At 40.3% G+C, this 19,064-nt stretch overlaps 1 protein-coding gene across 5 annotated transcripts in view; it reads left to right on the plus strand.

Annotated features, from left to right (window-relative positions):
• The window catches only part of LOC124723103 (bone morphogenetic protein receptor type-2), a 371,581-nt gene that overhangs the window by 304,674 nt on the left and 47,843 nt on the right, over window positions 1–19,064 (plus strand). For all 5 annotated transcript variants that reach the window (XM_047248280.1, XM_047248279.1, XM_047248282.1 and 2 more), the window contains one exon: window positions 10,568–10,763. In XM_047248280.1, the coding sequence (XP_047104236.1) occupies window positions 10,568–10,763 (196 nt within the window). The remainder of the gene's footprint in view (window positions 1–10,567; window positions 10,764–19,064) is intronic.

A 19,064-nucleotide genomic window follows, 5' to 3' on the forward strand; every position in this document is an offset into this window, starting at 1 on the left:
GTATAAGGATCTTAACTGCTTTACAATCCCAGATACACTAAACACTATGTCAGCTATCCTTAAATTTGTTTGATGAATGAAAAGGGGAATGGTGCAGCAGTCCTCTACCCTAAACAAGTTTTTGAAAGCTAGGTTTAGAGTTTCAGCCTTCTGTTTCTCATCATCTGTAGCATTACCCATACTGTCAGCAAGAGAAGATATTGAATTATTTGTAGCATTCATAGATTTTACGTATGACCAATTTTTTTTTTTTTTTTTTTTTTTTTTTTTTTTTTTTTTTTTTTTTTTTTTTTAAGAATCTGCAGATAAAATATTGCTTGTTAAAAGAATCTTTCATTGTCCTTCTGACAGCTGCTTTCATTTCGCAATAATTTCTGTTTGTCAGCGGGGCAGTGACAACGTTTAAAATGACTGCAAAATTCTCTGCTTTCTCAGCAATTTCCTAAGATGTTTGTTGTACCAAGGTGGATCCTCCCCTATATCTTTGCTAGGCACATACTTCTCTAGCATGTGGTGGACAATACCTTTAAATTCCGACCAAAGATGCTCAATATCTTTGTCCCCCGTGGTGAATGCTTGGAGCTGACTATGAAGATATTCATTAATGACACTTTGATTTGCTTTCCCAAACAAGAAAACTCTACGCTATTTCTTTGGTGTTTTTGCAACTTGCACTGACATAGAAACCACAATGACATTATGGTCACTAATACCTTCTTCTAGATTAACTTCCTCAGAATGATCAGGTCTGTTTGTCACCAAGAATCTAATATGTCCCCGTCTTGAGTAGGTTTTCTAACCAACTGCTCAAGGATGTATGTTGAGAGCACTCCTGGAATAACTTCACACGAGTCTTTGCTTCTGCCCCCTGTGATAAATGTGAAATTTGCCCAGTCAGTGGATGCCAGCTTAAAGTCTCCACCTATAACTAATGGATAATGTGGATATTTATTTCCTATGTATTCAAGACTTTCCCCGAAACATTCTGCGACGTTTGCTGTGGATGCAGGTGCTCTATAAAAACATCCTAATACAGTGGTTAGTCCTTGCCCGATTGACAGCTTTATCCAGACTATTTCACAGTCTTGGCGACAAACAGGCCTGATTTTCTAGATGAAGTTAATCTAGAAGAAGGTATTAGTGACCCTAATGTTGTTGTGTCTTCTATGTCAGTGGAAGTTGCAAAAACACCAAATAAACAGCGTAGAGTTTTCTTGTTTGAGAAAGCAAATAAAAGTGTCATCAATGAAAATCTTCATAGTCAGCTCCAAGCATCTCAACTGCGTTTAAACAGCTTTTAACTGCAATGAACAGACCACCTCCCATAGCATCAGTCCTATCCTTCCTAAACGTTGTCCAATCCGAGTTCAAAATTTCACTGCTATTTATGTCTGGTTTCAACAATCTTTCAGTACCTAATAGAATATTGGCATTGCTACTTTCCAGGCTTTAGGAACAGACCTTTCGTCAAGTGAGCAGATGTTTAGTTCAGAGAGTAGCTTGGGGATCTTGCTACAGATACTTCACCAATTTACTAACATGAGATGTAGCATATTTAAATCCTTTAGAATGACCTGTTTAGGCGAACTAACAATTTTTACAGTTGGCACATGTGCATCAGTGTCATGAACTGGTAATTTTTCAGGCCAATGGTTTGTTTCCCCAGGAGAGGAACCTAACCTAACAAAAACCCCTGTGCATGCCACAAGTACTGTGCTACCCATTTAGCTGCCTCCGTAGGTCAAGGAATCTACAACCATTTTCGTCACAGAGTCGACGTAGCCTCTGGTTTAAATTCTCCACGTGACTCCAAACCAGAGGACCCCGGTCCACCCTGGGTATGATGCTGCAGATCGTCAGCTCGGCTTCCACTCCTTGAGAGATGGAGGCCACCTTCGCCAACTTAGCCAGCCGTCGAAAGGACCAAAGGATTTCCTCTGTACCCCAATGACAGGCATCATTGGTTCCAACGTGTGCGAAAATCTGCAGCTGACTGCACTCTGCACGCTCGATAACTGCCGGAAGAGCCTCTTCCACATCCCAGACAAGGCCCCCCAGCAAGCACACCGAGTGAACATTGGACTTCTCCCCCACCCTAGCAGCTATGTTCCTGGGGGGCTCCGTGACCCACCTAACGTTGGAGCTCCCAATAACTAACAAACCCCTGCCCCCATGTGCCTGTCTGGACCTTGCTGAAGTGCTGAAGGAGCAGCTACTATCCTGGCAGAAGGTACATTTTCATCTGGCTCAGTCTCCCCTACAGCATCAGATACCATACTGAATCTATTAGAAAAGTGCATGGGATTTGGCAAGAGCTTGCATCTCCCATGCAGCCTTCGCCTTGAGGCTCGAGACCTTGACACAGTCCGCCACCCACACTGAGGTGAGAGTGTGCTGGCCGGCTCAGTCACACCTGTGGTCGGCTCAGTGGTAGAGGGTTCATTGAACCATTTTCATATTACTTCTCTACCATTCCACTCTCGAATGAGGCATGGGAGAAAGGAACACCTAAATCTTTCTATTCAAGCTCTGATTTCTCTCATTTTATTATGATGATCATTTCTCCTTACATAGGTGGGTGTCAACAAAATATTTTCGCATTCAGAAGAGAAAGTTGATGACTGAAATTTCGTAAATAGATCTTGTCGCAAAAAAAAAAAAAAAAATCCTTTGTTTCAGTGACTGCCACCCCAACTTGCGTATCGTATCAGTGACACTCTCACCTCTATTGCGTGATATCATGAAACGGGCTGCCCTTCTTTGCACTTTTTCAATGTCCTCCATCAGTCCTACCTGGTAAGGATCCCATACCGCACAGCAATATTCCAGCAGAGGATGGAAAAGTGTAATGTAGACTGTCTCTTTAGTGGGTTTGTCGCATCTTCTAAGTGCTCTGCCAACAAAGTGCAGTCTTTGTTTTGCCTTCCTCTGTATATTATCTATGTGGTCTTTCCAATTTAAGTTGCTCGTAATTGTAATTCCTAGGTATTTAGTCGAATTGACAGCCCTTAGATTTGTGTGCTTTATCGTATACCCAAAATTTATCAGATTTCTTTTAGTACCCATGTCTAGGACCTTGCACTTTTCTTTGTTTGGTGCCAATTGCCACTTTTCACACCATACAGAACTTCTCTCTAGATCATTTTGTAATTGGAATTGATCGTCTAATGATTTTACTAGACGGTAAATTACAGCGTCATCAGCAAACAATCTAAGGGGGCTGCTCAGATTATCACCTAGATCATTTATGTAAATCAGGAACACCAGAGGGCCTATGACACTACCTTGCGGAATGCCAGATATCACTCCTGTTCTACTCGATGATTTACCACCTATCACTACGAACTGTGACCTCTCTGAGAGGAAATCATGAATCCAGCCACACAACTGAGATGATACTCCATATGCACTCAATTTGATTAATAGTTGCTTGTGAGAAACGGTATCAAAGGCCTTCTGTAAATCTAGAGATATGGAATCTATTTGAGATCCCCTGTTGACAGCACTCATTACTTCCTGGGAGCTAGCTATGTTGCACAAGAATGATATTTTCTGAATCCATGTTGGTTATGTATCAATAAGTAATTTTCTTCAAGGTGATTCATAATGTTTGAATACAGTATATCATCCAAAATCCTACTGCAAATTGAGGTCAGTGATGTGGGTCTGTAATTTAATGGGTTACTCCTATTTCCTTTCTTGAATATTAGTGTGACCTGTGCTACTTTCCAGGCTTTAGGAAAAGACCTTTCGTCAAGTGAGCAGTTGTATATGATTGCTAAGAAAGGTGCTATTGTGTCTGCATACTCTGAAAGGAACCTGATTGGTATACCATCTGGACCGGAAGACTTGCCTTTCTTAAGTGATTTGAGTTGTTTCACAACAACTAAGATACCTACTTTTATGTCACTCATGCTAACAGCTATTCTGATTTCAAATTCTGGAATATTTACTTTGTCTTCTTTAGTGAAGGAATTATGGAAAACTGTATTTAGTAACTCTGCTTTAGTGGCACCATCATCGGTAACATTTCCATCACTATCACGCATTTACGGCATTGACTGTCCCATCTCTTACTAACTTATGCAGTATGAATCTATCTATTGCTGTCGATACTGTATCTTTGAATTTAAGCCAAATCTGGTCTACACTTACATAATTAGCTTGGAAGGAATGGAGACTCTCTCTTAGGAAGGCATCAAGCGAATTTTTATCTGCTGTTTTAAATAGATATACTTTGCATTTATTTTTAGTGGTTTTGGTTGAGATGGCTTTGAGCGTCGCTACAATGACCTTGTGTTCACTAATCCCTGTATCCGTCATGATGCCCTCTATTAGATCAGGATTATTTGTAGCTAAGAGGTCAAGTGTGTTTTTGCAACCATTTACAATTCATGTGGGCTCATGAAATAATTGTTCAAAGTAATTCTCAGAGAAAGCATTTAGTACAATTTCGGAATATGTTTTCTGTCTTCCACCGGCTTTGAACATGTATTTTCGCCAACAAATTGAGGGTAGATTGAAGTCTCCACCAATTATAACTGTATGAGTTGGGTACTTATTTGTAATGAAATTCAAGTTTTCTTTGAACCGTTCATCTATTATATCATCTGAGTCGTGGGTTCAGTAGAAGGAGCCAATTATTATTTTGGTACGGCTTTTGAGTATAACCTCGATCCATAGTAATTCACAGGACTATCTATTTCAACTTCACTACAAGATAAACTACTACCAACAGACACACACACACACCACCACCTACTTTATTTAATCTATCCTTTCTGAACATGGTTTGCGCCTCTGTAAAAATTTCGGCATAATTTATCTCTGGCTACAGCCGGCTTTCTGTTCCTATAACCATTTCAGCTTCAGTGCTTTCTATCAGCGCTTGAAGCTTGGGCACTTCTCCAACACAGCTATGACAATTTACAACAGCAATACTGACTGTTGCTTGGTCGATTCTCGTCGCTTCTTTGCTCCGTACCCTTTGAGACTGGAGCCCTTTTTGATCTTTCCCGAGACTGTCTAACCTTAAAAACTGCCCAATCCATGCCACACAGCCCCTGCTACCCATGTAGCCACCTCCTGAGTGTAGTGGACACCCTTACTGAACCACCATTTCAATTCTTTACTTAATGTGTATCTGATATTATTATTTTATTTCCACTGTCAAAGTGTGCACCATTTCTACACACTCTGTTGCGGGCATTACCATGCACAAGATCACACAAAAAGCATTTTGCAGATTATAGTTCCCTAATTTGTTAAAGAGTATATTCTTTTTGCACACTGTAAGTCAGTGATGTTCACACCAATTGACATTAGCTCTCATAGATTTCACAGCACAGTTGTGACTGCTACTCTATTCCCTTATGGGAACAGTTTCGTTAATTGTTTTCACTCATGTAGTTTGGTCCCAAGTTTCTTCATGCTTTCGTTTCCAGCTATAGCCCTTGGCTTAGCTCCCTCTTGCACTGCAAGACTGTGATTCAGAGATTTCTTTTTTGGCGGGAGAGTAAAAGTGGATAATAGTTTTCATAATATTGTGGGATTAAGCTGTGAAGGTCATGCTAGAATTATGTAATGGGATACCTGCAGTAAGCCTTGTTGATAAAAGTACTTCACTGCTAGTTGGGAGATCCATCAAATAATCACTACAGTTCATCGTGGCAGCAAGTATCAACTTTGTCTCTTGATTGGATCTTTTGGTCAGGATAGGTTTTGAGGTTACAGAAGGTACCTCTGTTTTTGGTGAGTGGGTGTCATAAAGCGATTGAGGGTAGGGAGCTGAGGATTCTCAGAGGGTAGTAATGGTGTGATTAATAAAAGTAAGAGATTGTTACTGTTAGGTGAAGTCCCAAATTGGGTGAAGCAGTGCTCTTTGTAGACTTTGGACTGATTGAAGTCTGTGAGATGAGTAGTTAAAAAAAAGTTTTAAGAGCATATGAAGACGCTGTAGGCCTTCAACAATGGAGCATTATGAATATTTAAATGCAAGATTACAAGTAAGGCCCTTGAATAAAACTGAAATTTTGGGATTCTGGTTTATGAGGAATAGGTTGTATCCTGTGTTGTGAAGGGGTTTGGTGAATAAAATTTGGTGAGTATGAGTGTGGCAGATGAACTAGACAATCGAAGATCTGAGCTATATTTTGGTCTTTTGGTGTGCTTACAGGGTGTTGATAGTGAAATTCCCAAGCATGAGTAAGAGGTGGATTGACTGATCAGTTTTTCTGATGGTATTGAGAGATCTGCACCATTTGTTAGAAAATTGTGGTTTGTAAGTAAGATGTAGGACATAAGAATTTGGGGCCAGAGGCCAAAAGGCTCTTGAGTAGAGAGTAGAAGAGGAGAATTGGTATCTGTCTGAGGGTGGTGTGTTTCTGTAATAAACAGTTAATGAAGGTTAGGGACTAACAATTTGAATAGCTTAAGATCTATATGTCCCATAGTAAGACTTCTACACACCTAGGAGGTGAAGTTTGGAAGAGATCCAGTGACAGTTTTGCAAGTTCAGTGCACATCAGAAGTAAATACAGTCAGGTGGCCAAGTGAAATGGTACTGGGGTTAAGACACTGCTCTTATATTTGGGAGGAGTGGGATTAAAATCCAGTCTAGCCATTCAGTAGTTTTCTGCAATTTCTGTAAATAACTTCAGGCAAATGCCAGAATGGTTACTTTAGTATGACTATAACCAATTTCCTTTTGTAATCTTGTAATGAAGAATCAACAAGTGCATTTGGTCAGCACACCATTTTCCCAGCTGTATGTCAGTTTATGAGACCAAAGCCACTACTTTTCAGTCAAGTAGCTAATTAGTTTGCCTCACAAGGACTGAATGCACCACGCTTGCCAACAGCAATTGGCAGCCTGGATGGTCACCCATCCAAGTGCTAGCCCATCATGACAGCACTTAACTTTGGTGATCTGACGGGAAACGGTGTTACCGCTGCGGGAAAATTGTACCCCAAATACTTTATCAGAACTAGAGACAAACACTGAGGGTGGATTTTCAATAGTTGTGCAGAATGTAGATCGTGAGGTGATTGACAGCTGGAATGGGGGAACAACTCTTACTTTCCTAGAAGTAAACAAGTGAATTTGTTGATCATATTACTGACCAGGAACCAAGCAAGCTGAGTGTCAGACACTCTAAAACAAAAGAAATGTTATACAATGAAAAAATTATCCGAATGGGACAGCAAATGGTAGATGTGATGTACATGTGCAGACAAACAAATGATTTCAATTTCAGAAAAATTGGATGTTTTATTCAAGAGAAAGAGCTTCACAAATTGAACAAGTCAGTAATGCATTGGTCCACCTCTGGCCCTAATGCAAGCAGCTATTCAGCTTGACACTGATTGATGTATTGTTGGATGTCTTCCTAGGGATATCATGCCAAATTCTGTCTAATTGGCACGTTAGATTGCCAAATTCTGGGATGGTTGGAGGTTCTGTCCATAATGCTCCAAATGTTCTCTGCCTTGTAGAGACCCAGTGACTTTTTTGCCCAAGGTAAGGTTTGGCAAGCATGAAGACAAGCAGTAGCAGCTCACACCCTGTGTGGATGGGTGTTATCTTGCTGAAATGTAAGCCTGGGATGGCTTGCCTTGGAGGGCAACAAAACGGGGTGTAGAATGTAGCCCACATATCTCTGTGATGTTAAGTTGCTACAGAGAACAACCAAAGGGGTTACACTATGAAGTGAAATGACACCCCAGACCTTCACTCCTGACTGCCAGGCTGTATGGCAAGTGACACTCAGGTTGGTGTCCTGTGGCTGTCCTGGGCAGCTCTGTCCATGTCTTCAGCCTGAAGTCTCATTGACTGGAGTTGGATTGTCTTCAGTGATGAGTACCACTTCAAATTGAGCCCTGATGACCTCTGAAGACATGTCTAAAGATGCCCTGGACCGTGGTGGGATACCAACTTGATTGTCGCCTGCCATACACCCCAACAACCAGGAGTGATGGTCTAGAGTTACATTTCTTTTCATAGCAGGACCCCTTTAGTTGTCGTCTATGGTGCCCTTACAGCATGGTGGTATATTGACTATGTCCTCTGCCCCATTTCATCGCCCTTCATGGCAAGCCAGCCTAGGCTTTCATTTCAGGAAGATAATGCCCACACCCACAGGGAGTGAGTTTCTACTACTTGTCTTCACACCTGTCAAACCCTGCCTTGGCCAGTAAGGTCACTGGATCTCTCCCCAATTGAGAACATTTGGAGCATTATGGGTAGGACCCTCCAACCAGCTTGGGATTTTAACAATCAGCACAACATTTGGATGGAATCTGGCATGATATCCCTCAACAACTCATATCAATCATTGCCAAGCTGAAAAACTGGTTGCATAAGAGCCAGAGTTGGACCAACATGTTATTGGCATGCTCAATTTGTAAGGCTCTTTCTCTTGAATAAATCATCCAGTTTTTCTGAAATTGTAATCATTTGTTCATCTGCACATGTACATCACATCTGATTTCCATCCCATTCAGATAATTCCTTCATGGTGGGTCTTTTTTTTTGTCTTAGAACGTATGTGATCACACAAGATAACCCACATTCCTCTGAACTTTCGTGGGCATGGGCTCCTTTCTAGCATTTCAACTGGAAGAAGATCCATCATAGAAGAGATTGGAACCTTGGAGTTTGTGGTTGCTAAAGAGTATTCCATGCCAGTGGGCTGCTAATTGACTTTAATGACCATCGTGATCTACGGTGTTGTGGCACAAAAGTCATATAAATAGTGAACGTCATTATTTAAAAAACACAACATATCCATATAATTGATTTGTTGTGCCTATCTGTGACTCAGCATCTCCAATATTGTTACATTCCATCCTGGATTTTACATATGAATTTTGTCCGCAGCTCGTGGTTGTGAGGTAGCGTTCTCGCTTCCTGTGCACGGGTCCCAGGTTCGATTCCTGCCGGCGTCAGGGATTTTCCCTGCCTCGAGATGACTGGGTGTTGTTGTGTCATCTTCATCATCATCATTCATCCTTATTATGGTCAGAGGAAGGCAATGGCAAACCACCTCCGATAGGACCTTGCCTAGTACGGCGGTGCGGGTCTTCCGCATCGTCCCCTACGCTCCTCGGAGTATGGGACCTCATCATCATATGAATTTTGATGAAGTTTCTGTGCATTTAATTTTACAAAATAACACAAAATATTGTTCTTCTTACAGTAAAGATTAACCCCGCACAAGCTGGAAAAATTATTTCACTGCTTTCCTTTTCTATTATGAAATTTCTTTAAGTTGTAACTAATGTTATCATTTGGTGGTTACTACCATGAAATTTTTGATGTATGTGGACAGTGTGATGAAATGAATTTGTGCTGAAAAATGAAGGAAGAAAGTAACTGAGACATTTAACCAGCAATTTTTAAATATCACTGCACAAATTGCTGCAGGTCTACAGACAAGACAGAATACTCTAAATATAAAGAGTCCAATAGAAAGCTTGACCTTGAACTATTACTTAGTTCTTTCAATTTGACATCAGTTATTGATTTACCCCAATAAAGTGGAACATGTCTGGTGAAAAAAATCACGCATTTTTGTAGTTGCATAGACAGAACAAAAATACCCTATGAACTGTAAAGCAACTACAGACATTATGGCCACATAAATGAAGAAACAATGTATTATTTCAGTTTATTTGCATTATAAAAATTGAAAATTAAAAAAAAATATGTTTTGACTTGGAGACTCGACTCCACAACCCTTGGATGTACCATTTCAACTAAGTCAACCACTGCCCAGAACCTATGCTAACATAAATGGCTCCACATAAATGCAGTTCAAGGTGGTTTGCAGAGCATAGATGTAGACGTAGATGTCTCACTTGACCAATGACAAAAAATGGTATTTTCTCTAAACAGTTGGCCATCTGGAGCTCTAACTACTATTGCTTTCATTTCTGGCCATGCCCTACATATATCATAAATTTGGACTAAACTGCTCATGACAAGTAGGCACGGTCCTCTTGTGAGCTGAAGCATTTGGTACTAACACAAGAAGAGGTAGAGTACACAAGGGTTGAAATGTTCAATTCCAGCCAAATAAGAAGTAATATACCTTTGTGAAAAATAATTCAAAGAAATACCCCATTTTATTCTATGGAAAAATTCTTTTGCAACAGCAAATAAAACCCATGGGAAGTTCTTATTTTTTACACAGAATTGAAAATTCCTTTCATATGTTTCCTCCTTTTTACATAACGTTTAAGCTATTACCTCATAACCTGTACACTGTGTGTTTGACTTTTGTGACACTGTGTGTGTTAAATCTTAGGTGGTAAAGGAAAAATAATGCCGAACATCATTCTTTATAATGTTGATTACTACTACCGCATAATTATTATCATTTTACTCATTACTATTAATAGTCTATGCTCACACATACATTACTTGTATAAAAAAATAAAAATGAAAGAAATACCTGATTTAAGTAGAATATACCATGTCAATGGAAAATATTTTGTGTTTTCCACCCTTTTCTTATTTGTTTAACTGTTATTTGTGTTTTTAACTATAATTTTAAAATGATTTCAGGTTGGCACCTTACGCTACATGGCACCAGAAGTATTAGAGGGAGCAGTGAACCTTAGAGATTGTGAATCATCACTAAAGCAGATAGATGTGTATGCATTAGGATTAGTGCTATGGGAAATAGCAACACGGTGTGCAGATCTATATCAGCTTGGCACCTCTGTACCTCCTTATAGTATGCCTTTTGAAGCTGAAGTTGGTATGTTTGAGATGCAAACTCGATGTTTGTACTATTCATAAAACACATGTATCTATGTTTTGGTTGTAAGCTACTAATAATTCAAAAGAATAAATGGTGCTGACATTGATGATAATATACCTCATATTATGATACTACTGGGATATTTCTATAGGTGAGGTGGAGGAGGAGGAGAAAGAGGAGGAGGAGGAGGACAACAGTGACGATGAATATTAAATGTTTTACTGTCTTAATAACTGTTTGTGTATCTAAAGTACTTACTTTCTACGCCAGTACTAAATTTTCTTCTATGACAGTGCTACTTTTGTCATACATAGCATTTAAGATTAAATGAAAAATGGCTCTGAGCACTATGGGACTTAACTTCTCAGGTCATCAGTCCCCTAGAACATGGAACTACTTAAACCTAACCAACCTAAGGACATCACACACACCCATGCCCGAGGCAGGATTTGAACCTGCGACCGTAGCAGTCACGCGGTTTCAGACTGTAGCACCTAGAACCACTCGGCCACCCTGGCCAGCTAAGATCAAATGAGAACACATTCATTAATGTATAGTGCTTTTACAGATCATGTTCTCATGAAATTGTGCTCTCCTCATTCACATTGCACATTTCATGTTCTGTCATCCAGTTTTGTCTTGTATGTTTACAATGAGTCTGGGTAGTGTTTCACAGTAATACTATTACAAGCTGCAATTTAAATTTATGTAGTAGAAACGTGGACAAATGGTTGATCTTGTTAAGGTCCAGGACATTACATTATGCAAGCCCAAATTTGTGTGATTCTACTGTCATAGTCATCACACAGCATGCTTGTGGGAGGAAGTAAGGTATACCTTTCCTTGTCGTGTGATATCTGCTAATCAAACTGTTGAGTTTATTCAAAAGAATACAAATTAACCTCTGAGGACTTGTGTGAGCCATGACCTTAATACCTATGTCTTTGCAAAGTGTCAATCTCAGTACATGCCCATTTGACTGTCTGCTTGATGTGTGTATCTATTATTGTGTCACATCTTGGGCTGTGTTTCATGTTATGTTCCTCGTACACTATATCCTATAGTCCTCATTACAGTACAATGTGTGAGTTTGTTTTAACATGAAGTGCTCTGATAAAGTGTACAGTACTACATTAATCACTGTTATAAATAGAAGTAATTTACTGGCAGTATCCACATGTGGACCGATGTGCATTAGAACTCTCAACACAAACTTTAAAAACAAGCCTTTTCATGATTCATATTGTCTTTGTTGTAGCACATCCCACTACAGCACTATTACACTGACTAAACTAAACAAGAATGGTTCTTCTCTGGATATTCTTTCTCTTGTCCTTAAATTCAGCTTAGTGAAAAATTTCAGACTGATAAATGTATTCAAGAATCGATTGGCTGAGTGTTTCAAATGATGGCCACGCAGGGTAGCCGTGCGGTCTGAGGCGTCTTTTCACGGTTCATGCGGCTCACCCCGTCAGAGGTTTGAGTCGTCCCTTGGGCATGGGTGTGTGTATTGTCCTTAGCGTAAGTTAGTTTAAGTTAGATTAAGTAGTGCGTAAGCCTAGGGACTGATGACCTCAGCGGTTTGGTCCCATAGACCTTACCACAAATTTCAATTTTTTTTTAAGTGACATGGATGACTTCTAATTTTTTAGAGTTCTTCTAATGACTCTGTCTATTATCTGCCTTCACCACAGCTAGTTTTGCATAGTCATTCTTAAATTGCACAGAATGAGCACCCTTAGCTACTTGACAGTTGTGACCAATTACAGTGAGTGATTGGTACAGGTGCTATAAAATAAAATAGAAGAGTGGGCTAGCTTTGTGAGATGAAGTAATGAAGGCAGTAGACGATAAAATAGGCAGAAATGCAAGACCCAGTAGATATCCTCAATTCATTGTGGAGTTGCTTCTTCCTGGTACCAGAAATTTTTACACCTCCAGTTGTCCATTAAAGTTTCATACTCATTTTGTTACATTTGCTTTTAAATGTAAAGGTTTCATTAAACATTTGAAGAAAACTACATAAAAGTTTGTCAAAGTTAGTACTACTTGAAATATAGTTGTCAGAAGGCCATTGAAACTGTCTTAACTTATTCTTAAATATAGTTAATTTTTTTCACTGAAGTTCCTTTTTCAGATGTCTTTTGTTACATGAAATTTCTCTATTAATTTTTGATGGTTCAGTGAATAATGCAGAGTGGGCAGAGATTCCTGTATCTAAGAAAACTTTATAAACATCTTCAAACACAAAAATTTGTTAATATATTATCAGTACAGGTCACTGACCATGCATTTTCCCTTGTGGTTCACATTAAGTTTACTTTGAAGCCAAAGCTCTTTATTATGTCCGCGAATTTGGACGCATCATTTCCTTCAGCTATGATATTAATATTTAAGTCAGCAGCTGTTACACTCTTTTTCATTTTGTTTTTATTTAGAGTTTTAAGCAGGCACCGAACTTTGGCCAGAAAAGCTTCAGTTGTTGCTTTCTCTGGTACTCTGTAAACAGAGACTACTGTGACATTTAGATCCCTTAACTTGACACAGTTGTTCTTAAATATACACCCTTCATTCAAATAATTAAAATCATTTCTCATTTCATATCAGAGCAATGAAGTATGCCCGAGTCTCCACCCAGTTTTTCCCATCTACAATAGCTGTTGGCTACTTCAAAATTTTTGATTTTATTAAGAACTTTAATATTATAATCTGTAATCTGATGTTCATTGAATCAAATAACTTTCATAATTTTAAACTCAAAAATAATAATTTGTGGCTCACCACCTTTATGACTTTTGTTTGAAAACTCAGCACCTTAGCATTTGTATTCCCGTGCATAATAAAGTGACATCCTTTCTTATGTATCATTTCAAATCTACTTGTTCCTAGCTAATGTTCTGGTCTTACAATTTTTGTTACCAAACACTGTTTATCATCCCCAGCCTTCTTTATAAATTTTCCCTATTATTTAGATTTTATGTATGTCAATGGACATTTTTACTAAGACTGTCTTTACCCATGCATTTACTGCTTATGAACTTATTAAGACTAGTATACACAGCTCATAACAGTGTTACAGTTTGTTTATATCACAGTTAATACTCTCTCTATATTGGTCACTGACAGATTTGCTGTAGACAGTACCAGTCATTATGGTTCTATATGTTTTGTAGAGGTTACTGGTACATAATCACCTGGAAGAACAGCATGCATTCAGGAAGGGGAGATCAACAACAGATTTAATTTTTACTCTCTGACAGTCAATGGAAGAATACCATAAACTTAACTGAGGTGTGTAGTTAGCCTTTCTTGATATAAAGAAAATGTTTGATGTTGCGAGCAAGGAAAAGATGTTGGAAATTCTAATAAAGAAAACTGTAATACAGGATGGCATGATACACAGGATCAAGAATTTGTCTCAAGATACCAACAGTCAAGTCAAAACACCCATAGGAATGACTGAAACCTTTGGCATGAAATCTGGTTGGTGACAAGGTAGTCCTGATACCTGAGAGAACATCTATTGTGGAATTTGGCACTATCACATTTCTGAGCATGGTATCACCTACAACAAGGAATTGTCTCTTTTTTTTCATTACTGAGAAACTCCTTTTTCTCTTTACTATATTTTACACTTCTTCACTTAGCTTCCAGTATTTGAGATATAGGTAGAAGTTTCTTCTGTAGGTGCAACAGATTCTTTGTTTGAATGAACAGGTGTATCATTATGCCTGTTTTTAATTTTGTGAAAATAAATAATATTGTGGCCTAAATAAATAGGCATCCAGTTAGAATCTATCAAGAGCTTTGAAATGCTTGGCCAAAGATTTAAGAGCTAGAGGTACTGTCGTAGTTACAAAGTACTGCTAAGATGGTCTTGACTCTAATGTTAAAGATTTATGAAACACTAAAAGTGTGTCAAAGCTAGAAGAAAATTAGTATCTCCAAAGAAGCACAAGCAAATAACTGTCAGAATAAACACTCTGTCAGTTTAACATATTGCTATATCAGTGAGTAGCTAGGTGTCGGCTCATGCATCAGAACCTAGGAAATAAATGGATGAAGCTGCAAGGTGGAAGGGCCGCCTGCATAAGAGAACACAATACCAAGCAGAAACTGAGCTAAGCATAGCTGACTGACAGTGGACAAGGCACAGACTAGGACAGTGCAGAGCAACCTATCTATACAACAGTAAGGTCCCAAATGAAAGCCTTTGCCACAGTGATGTCAGCAGGTCAAGAAGAAAGAGAGAGACAAAGTGCAATGTGACCAGAAAGAACAACCAAGTGCCAAGCAAGGTTGTTATTGAATAGTCGATAGTACAGTGATGATAGTAACTGACAGTATTAGAATTGAGTGTAGAACTGGCTGGCCATTCACTGGGTGGCCGTTTTTATGCCAGCTATGAGGAACACTATTGCAGGTGTATTCATGTGGTGAGACAGATGGTGCCGACGTGATACTATGCCCTCTAACGATCATCTAGGTCCATTTCCTCCGGCAGACATTCTACTTCCATGGAGCCTGATACCAGATCCCCCACCCCTTGAAACAGGTGCTTATGGGTGGAACTGCCCAGGACAGTGCCATGGGGCATGGAATAGAGGTGCAGGTGAAGACACGGTCCTATCGACTGCTGGCTGTAGGATGGGAGTGCATCCACAAGCATCCATCAGGGCGTTGCTGGCAGTGGGTGTGCCAGGGTGTTCCCATGATCTACAATCATGCAGAAGGTATTGCTGGTGCAACAATGGGGAGTCAAAAGCAGCCACCAGAAAGCAGTGGAGGAGGTGGCACTCAAGTGTGGAGGTGGTTGTGGTGACAGTAGTCAAGCCCCTTCTATGTTTGGACAGATGTAACTTGCCACCCGTTGGTCTCCACTACTGCACTTGGCATCCAAACCTCAGTACTCCTGTAGGTGTGAGACCACACAGCCATGCCATGCGCATGATGCTAGGAGGGATGAGAGCGAGTCTTGAGAAGGGGGCAGCATCAGATGATGAAGCAGGGTGACACCCAACATAGTGGCAGATGATTAGACAGCGTTTCCCATTTGCTGCATAAAAGTTCAAATGAGATGTTTTGGTTCACCATTTGAGGGAAGTTGAAAAAGAGGGCTGCAAATATGTTTGATGCCATAAGCTTTACAGAAATCTTTGACGGCAGACTCTGTGAATTTTGGCCCATTATCGGAGACTAATATGTGAGGCAATCCTTACATAACTGAAACCTGTTTCAAGGCAGTGATGGTAGCATCAGTTGTGGTGGGCACCATGCATATTGCATGGGTACTTCAAATAGAATTGACAGTGAGCAATCAACCACATTGGCACTAAAAACTGGCCTGCAAAATTGAGATGGATGTTGTTCCAGGGAAGACGGGGTGAAAAGGGGGGGGGGGGATGGAGGAGGAGATCTTGTGCAACCGTGAACCATTTTTTTATGTTAGTTTTGACCCCCAGCCAGTACACATGTTGGCAAACAAACACATTTTTACACGGGACATCCCCCAATGTCCTAGGTGCAGAAAGCTCAACACCTGGGGCATGACTATTTGGTTCACATCCATCTCAGTGTACAGGAGAATGACGTCAACAACAACTGAGAGCCTGTGAGAAATATGTTTCCAGGAGCTGAGCTCAGTCACCAGCCAGTGGATGAGATACGTTGGCCAACCAAAGGTCACATAGCTGAGGACCTGTCGCATCGTGGGGTCCCAGCATTTGGCGGTGTGACCCAAGCAGCTATAATGGGGAAACTGTCAAATTTATTTTTCTGCTTGGAATTGATGTGGAGGCAGAGGACCTCGTGTTAGTCAAAATCAGAGTCCAAGCCAGGGGGTAGATCCAACAATGTGTCAGCTTATGCCAGATGGTGTAATCTTGTGCACTCAGGAACAATGCCCAGTATTGGAGGCACTGGGCTGTTCACTCCAGGAGGCTGGGGTATAGGCTGAATAATGCCACCAATAGCTTGTGGTCTGTAAGTAGGGTGAAATTCATCTCAGAAAGGTACACATGAATTTTTTAACAGCAAACACTATCACCAATGTGTCATTTTTGATCTGGGAACAGTTTTAGTGTGCAGGGGTCAATGTTTTGGATGCTTGCAGGATGTTTGGAAATTTCCATTATAGACTTTTAGGACTTGTAGAGCGGAGCAAGTACATAACATATTCAATAGGGATCTATATCCACAAATGAGGTTTCAATTCAGATGTGTAACGTGTTAATGTCTGCTGAGGGGAAAAGCCTCACTGTTGCTTATCCTGTTACGCAATAGGATAGTCAGGATGACATGTATTGCGTCATATGGTCACTGAATGTGAAATAACATTGTTGTAATGCATCAGTTCTGTTCTGTGTATACAGTATACTGGGTTCTTTTTTGTTTTGGAATAATTTAAACATGTAATATTTAAGTGTTAATACAATCAGATGAGTTTAAGAGATTAATAAGTGTTTCGTTATGTTTCCTTTCAAATTGTTACATGATAATTGTACTGTGCCATGCCTAATTCAGTTTCTCAAGCAGAAGTGGATGAGTTAAACATCTGAACTGTAATCATTGTAAAACAGAAATGGTATGTTTTTGAATATGGGTTCCCATTCAAAATATTGTGTACTCACTCCCCTCTACAAGTCATAGAAGTTTGTAACAGGAGTTTCTGAACACCCTGTATGCTATAGGCTGCTCGGAGTCATTCCCATTCCTGTGCACTAAGACCACCTTGATGCTGTACGTAGATGTGTTTGGCACCACAACCATGCGTTACTGGATGAGAATGGTATGAGGCAAGGAGTGGATTTCAGCACGGTTTTCAATTAGTTAAAAGCCTGGTTGCAGTCAGGAGTCCAGTTGTAAGGCACGCACTTTCTACTCAACTGATTGAGGGATTGCACCATGTGGACTGTGTGAGGTAAGAACATGGAATAATAGTTGATTATGCTCAAAAACATCTGTGATTCAGGTAATTTCATCAGCTGGGGTAAGGAATCTACTGCGGCATCATTCCAGTCAGTGGGCTGATTTCCTCTTTGGTCAGCCAATGTCCCAAATACTGAACTTCTTACTGTAAAACATGCAATTCTCCAAACCACAATGCAGATCTGTGTCCTGTAGGGTTGTAAAAAAGGGTTTGCAAATGCTCCTGGTGGGAGGGTCCCATAACAGTAATCAGCTAAGTAATTAATTCAAGTCAGAATTAGCTGGGCTTGCTGTTCCAGAAACCTTTGGAAAATTGCTGGGGCCAAGGAAATGCCAAATGTGAGTTACTTGTACTTATATAATCCAAAAGACATGTTAATGACAACAGTGTTCTGGGATTCCTCATCTAAGGGTATAGCTGGAGGTAACCACTGGTAAGGTCAGTCTTGGCACAGTATTCCCCTGCTGCATGTTTGGTGAGGAGGCCTTGCTGCCAGGGGATATGATTTCACTTGAAATTGGACATTGATGGTAGCCTTGAAATCTCCACACATTTGGAGAGAACCATTGCGCTTTCTGATGACTAGTGGAAAGGCTCGTTTTAGATTTCACCAGCTCGATAACAGCCGCAGCCTGGAGATGGTCTAGCTGCTGCTTTGCAGCAGCACATAAGGTAACTGCAATTGCTCTTTCATGCTAAAAACGAGGCATGGTGTCTGGCCGAGATTGATGCTCACTTGAAAGTCTGAGGCACACCCCCAATACACTGAAATAAAGAATAAAGAACACAGTGTAGAGATTGTCCAGTTCCCCGATAGTGGCTGCAGTTGATACAACTGTAACTTCATCAGAAATAGAAAACCCAAACAGTGTAAAGGTCAAAAATGTTTGTAACAGATGGGTGGTCAATGACAAAGAACATAATGAGCCGCATAATGCATTTGTAGACTGCAATGGTCAAGAACTGCCCACGTAGAGGACCAGACACTTCGCTGTAGGCCGCCAAACACTTAAATGGTGTGAACAACTCGGGTGAGCTCAGTTGTGCATATATTGCCTGATTTATTGAAGAAACAGTGGCCCCTGTATCCACATGGAAACAGACATGCTGGTGAGAAATGCGAAGTGTGAGGAACAAATTCTCCATGAAGGGTTGCCAGAGGGACCGCTGAGTGCAGCACATGTATAGTGTCCTAGTGCACTTGTGGGGTGGGATCAGAGCAGGTTGCATGGCTTTGACACACTGAATTGAGCTGCACCTCTTTGTCAGCACATGCAGGACCCATAGCAATCAAAATAGTCTGCTCGGGAATGAGCAGAACAACACTGTAGTCATGAAGGGAGCAGCCCCTGTGACTACCGCCAAGGGGC

This window comes from Schistocerca piceifrons, chromosome X (assembly GCF_021461385.2).
Source record: "Schistocerca piceifrons isolate TAMUIC-IGC-003096 chromosome X, iqSchPice1.1, whole genome shotgun sequence".
NCBI classification, from domain to species: domain Eukaryota; kingdom Metazoa; phylum Arthropoda; class Insecta; order Orthoptera; family Acrididae; genus Schistocerca; species Schistocerca piceifrons.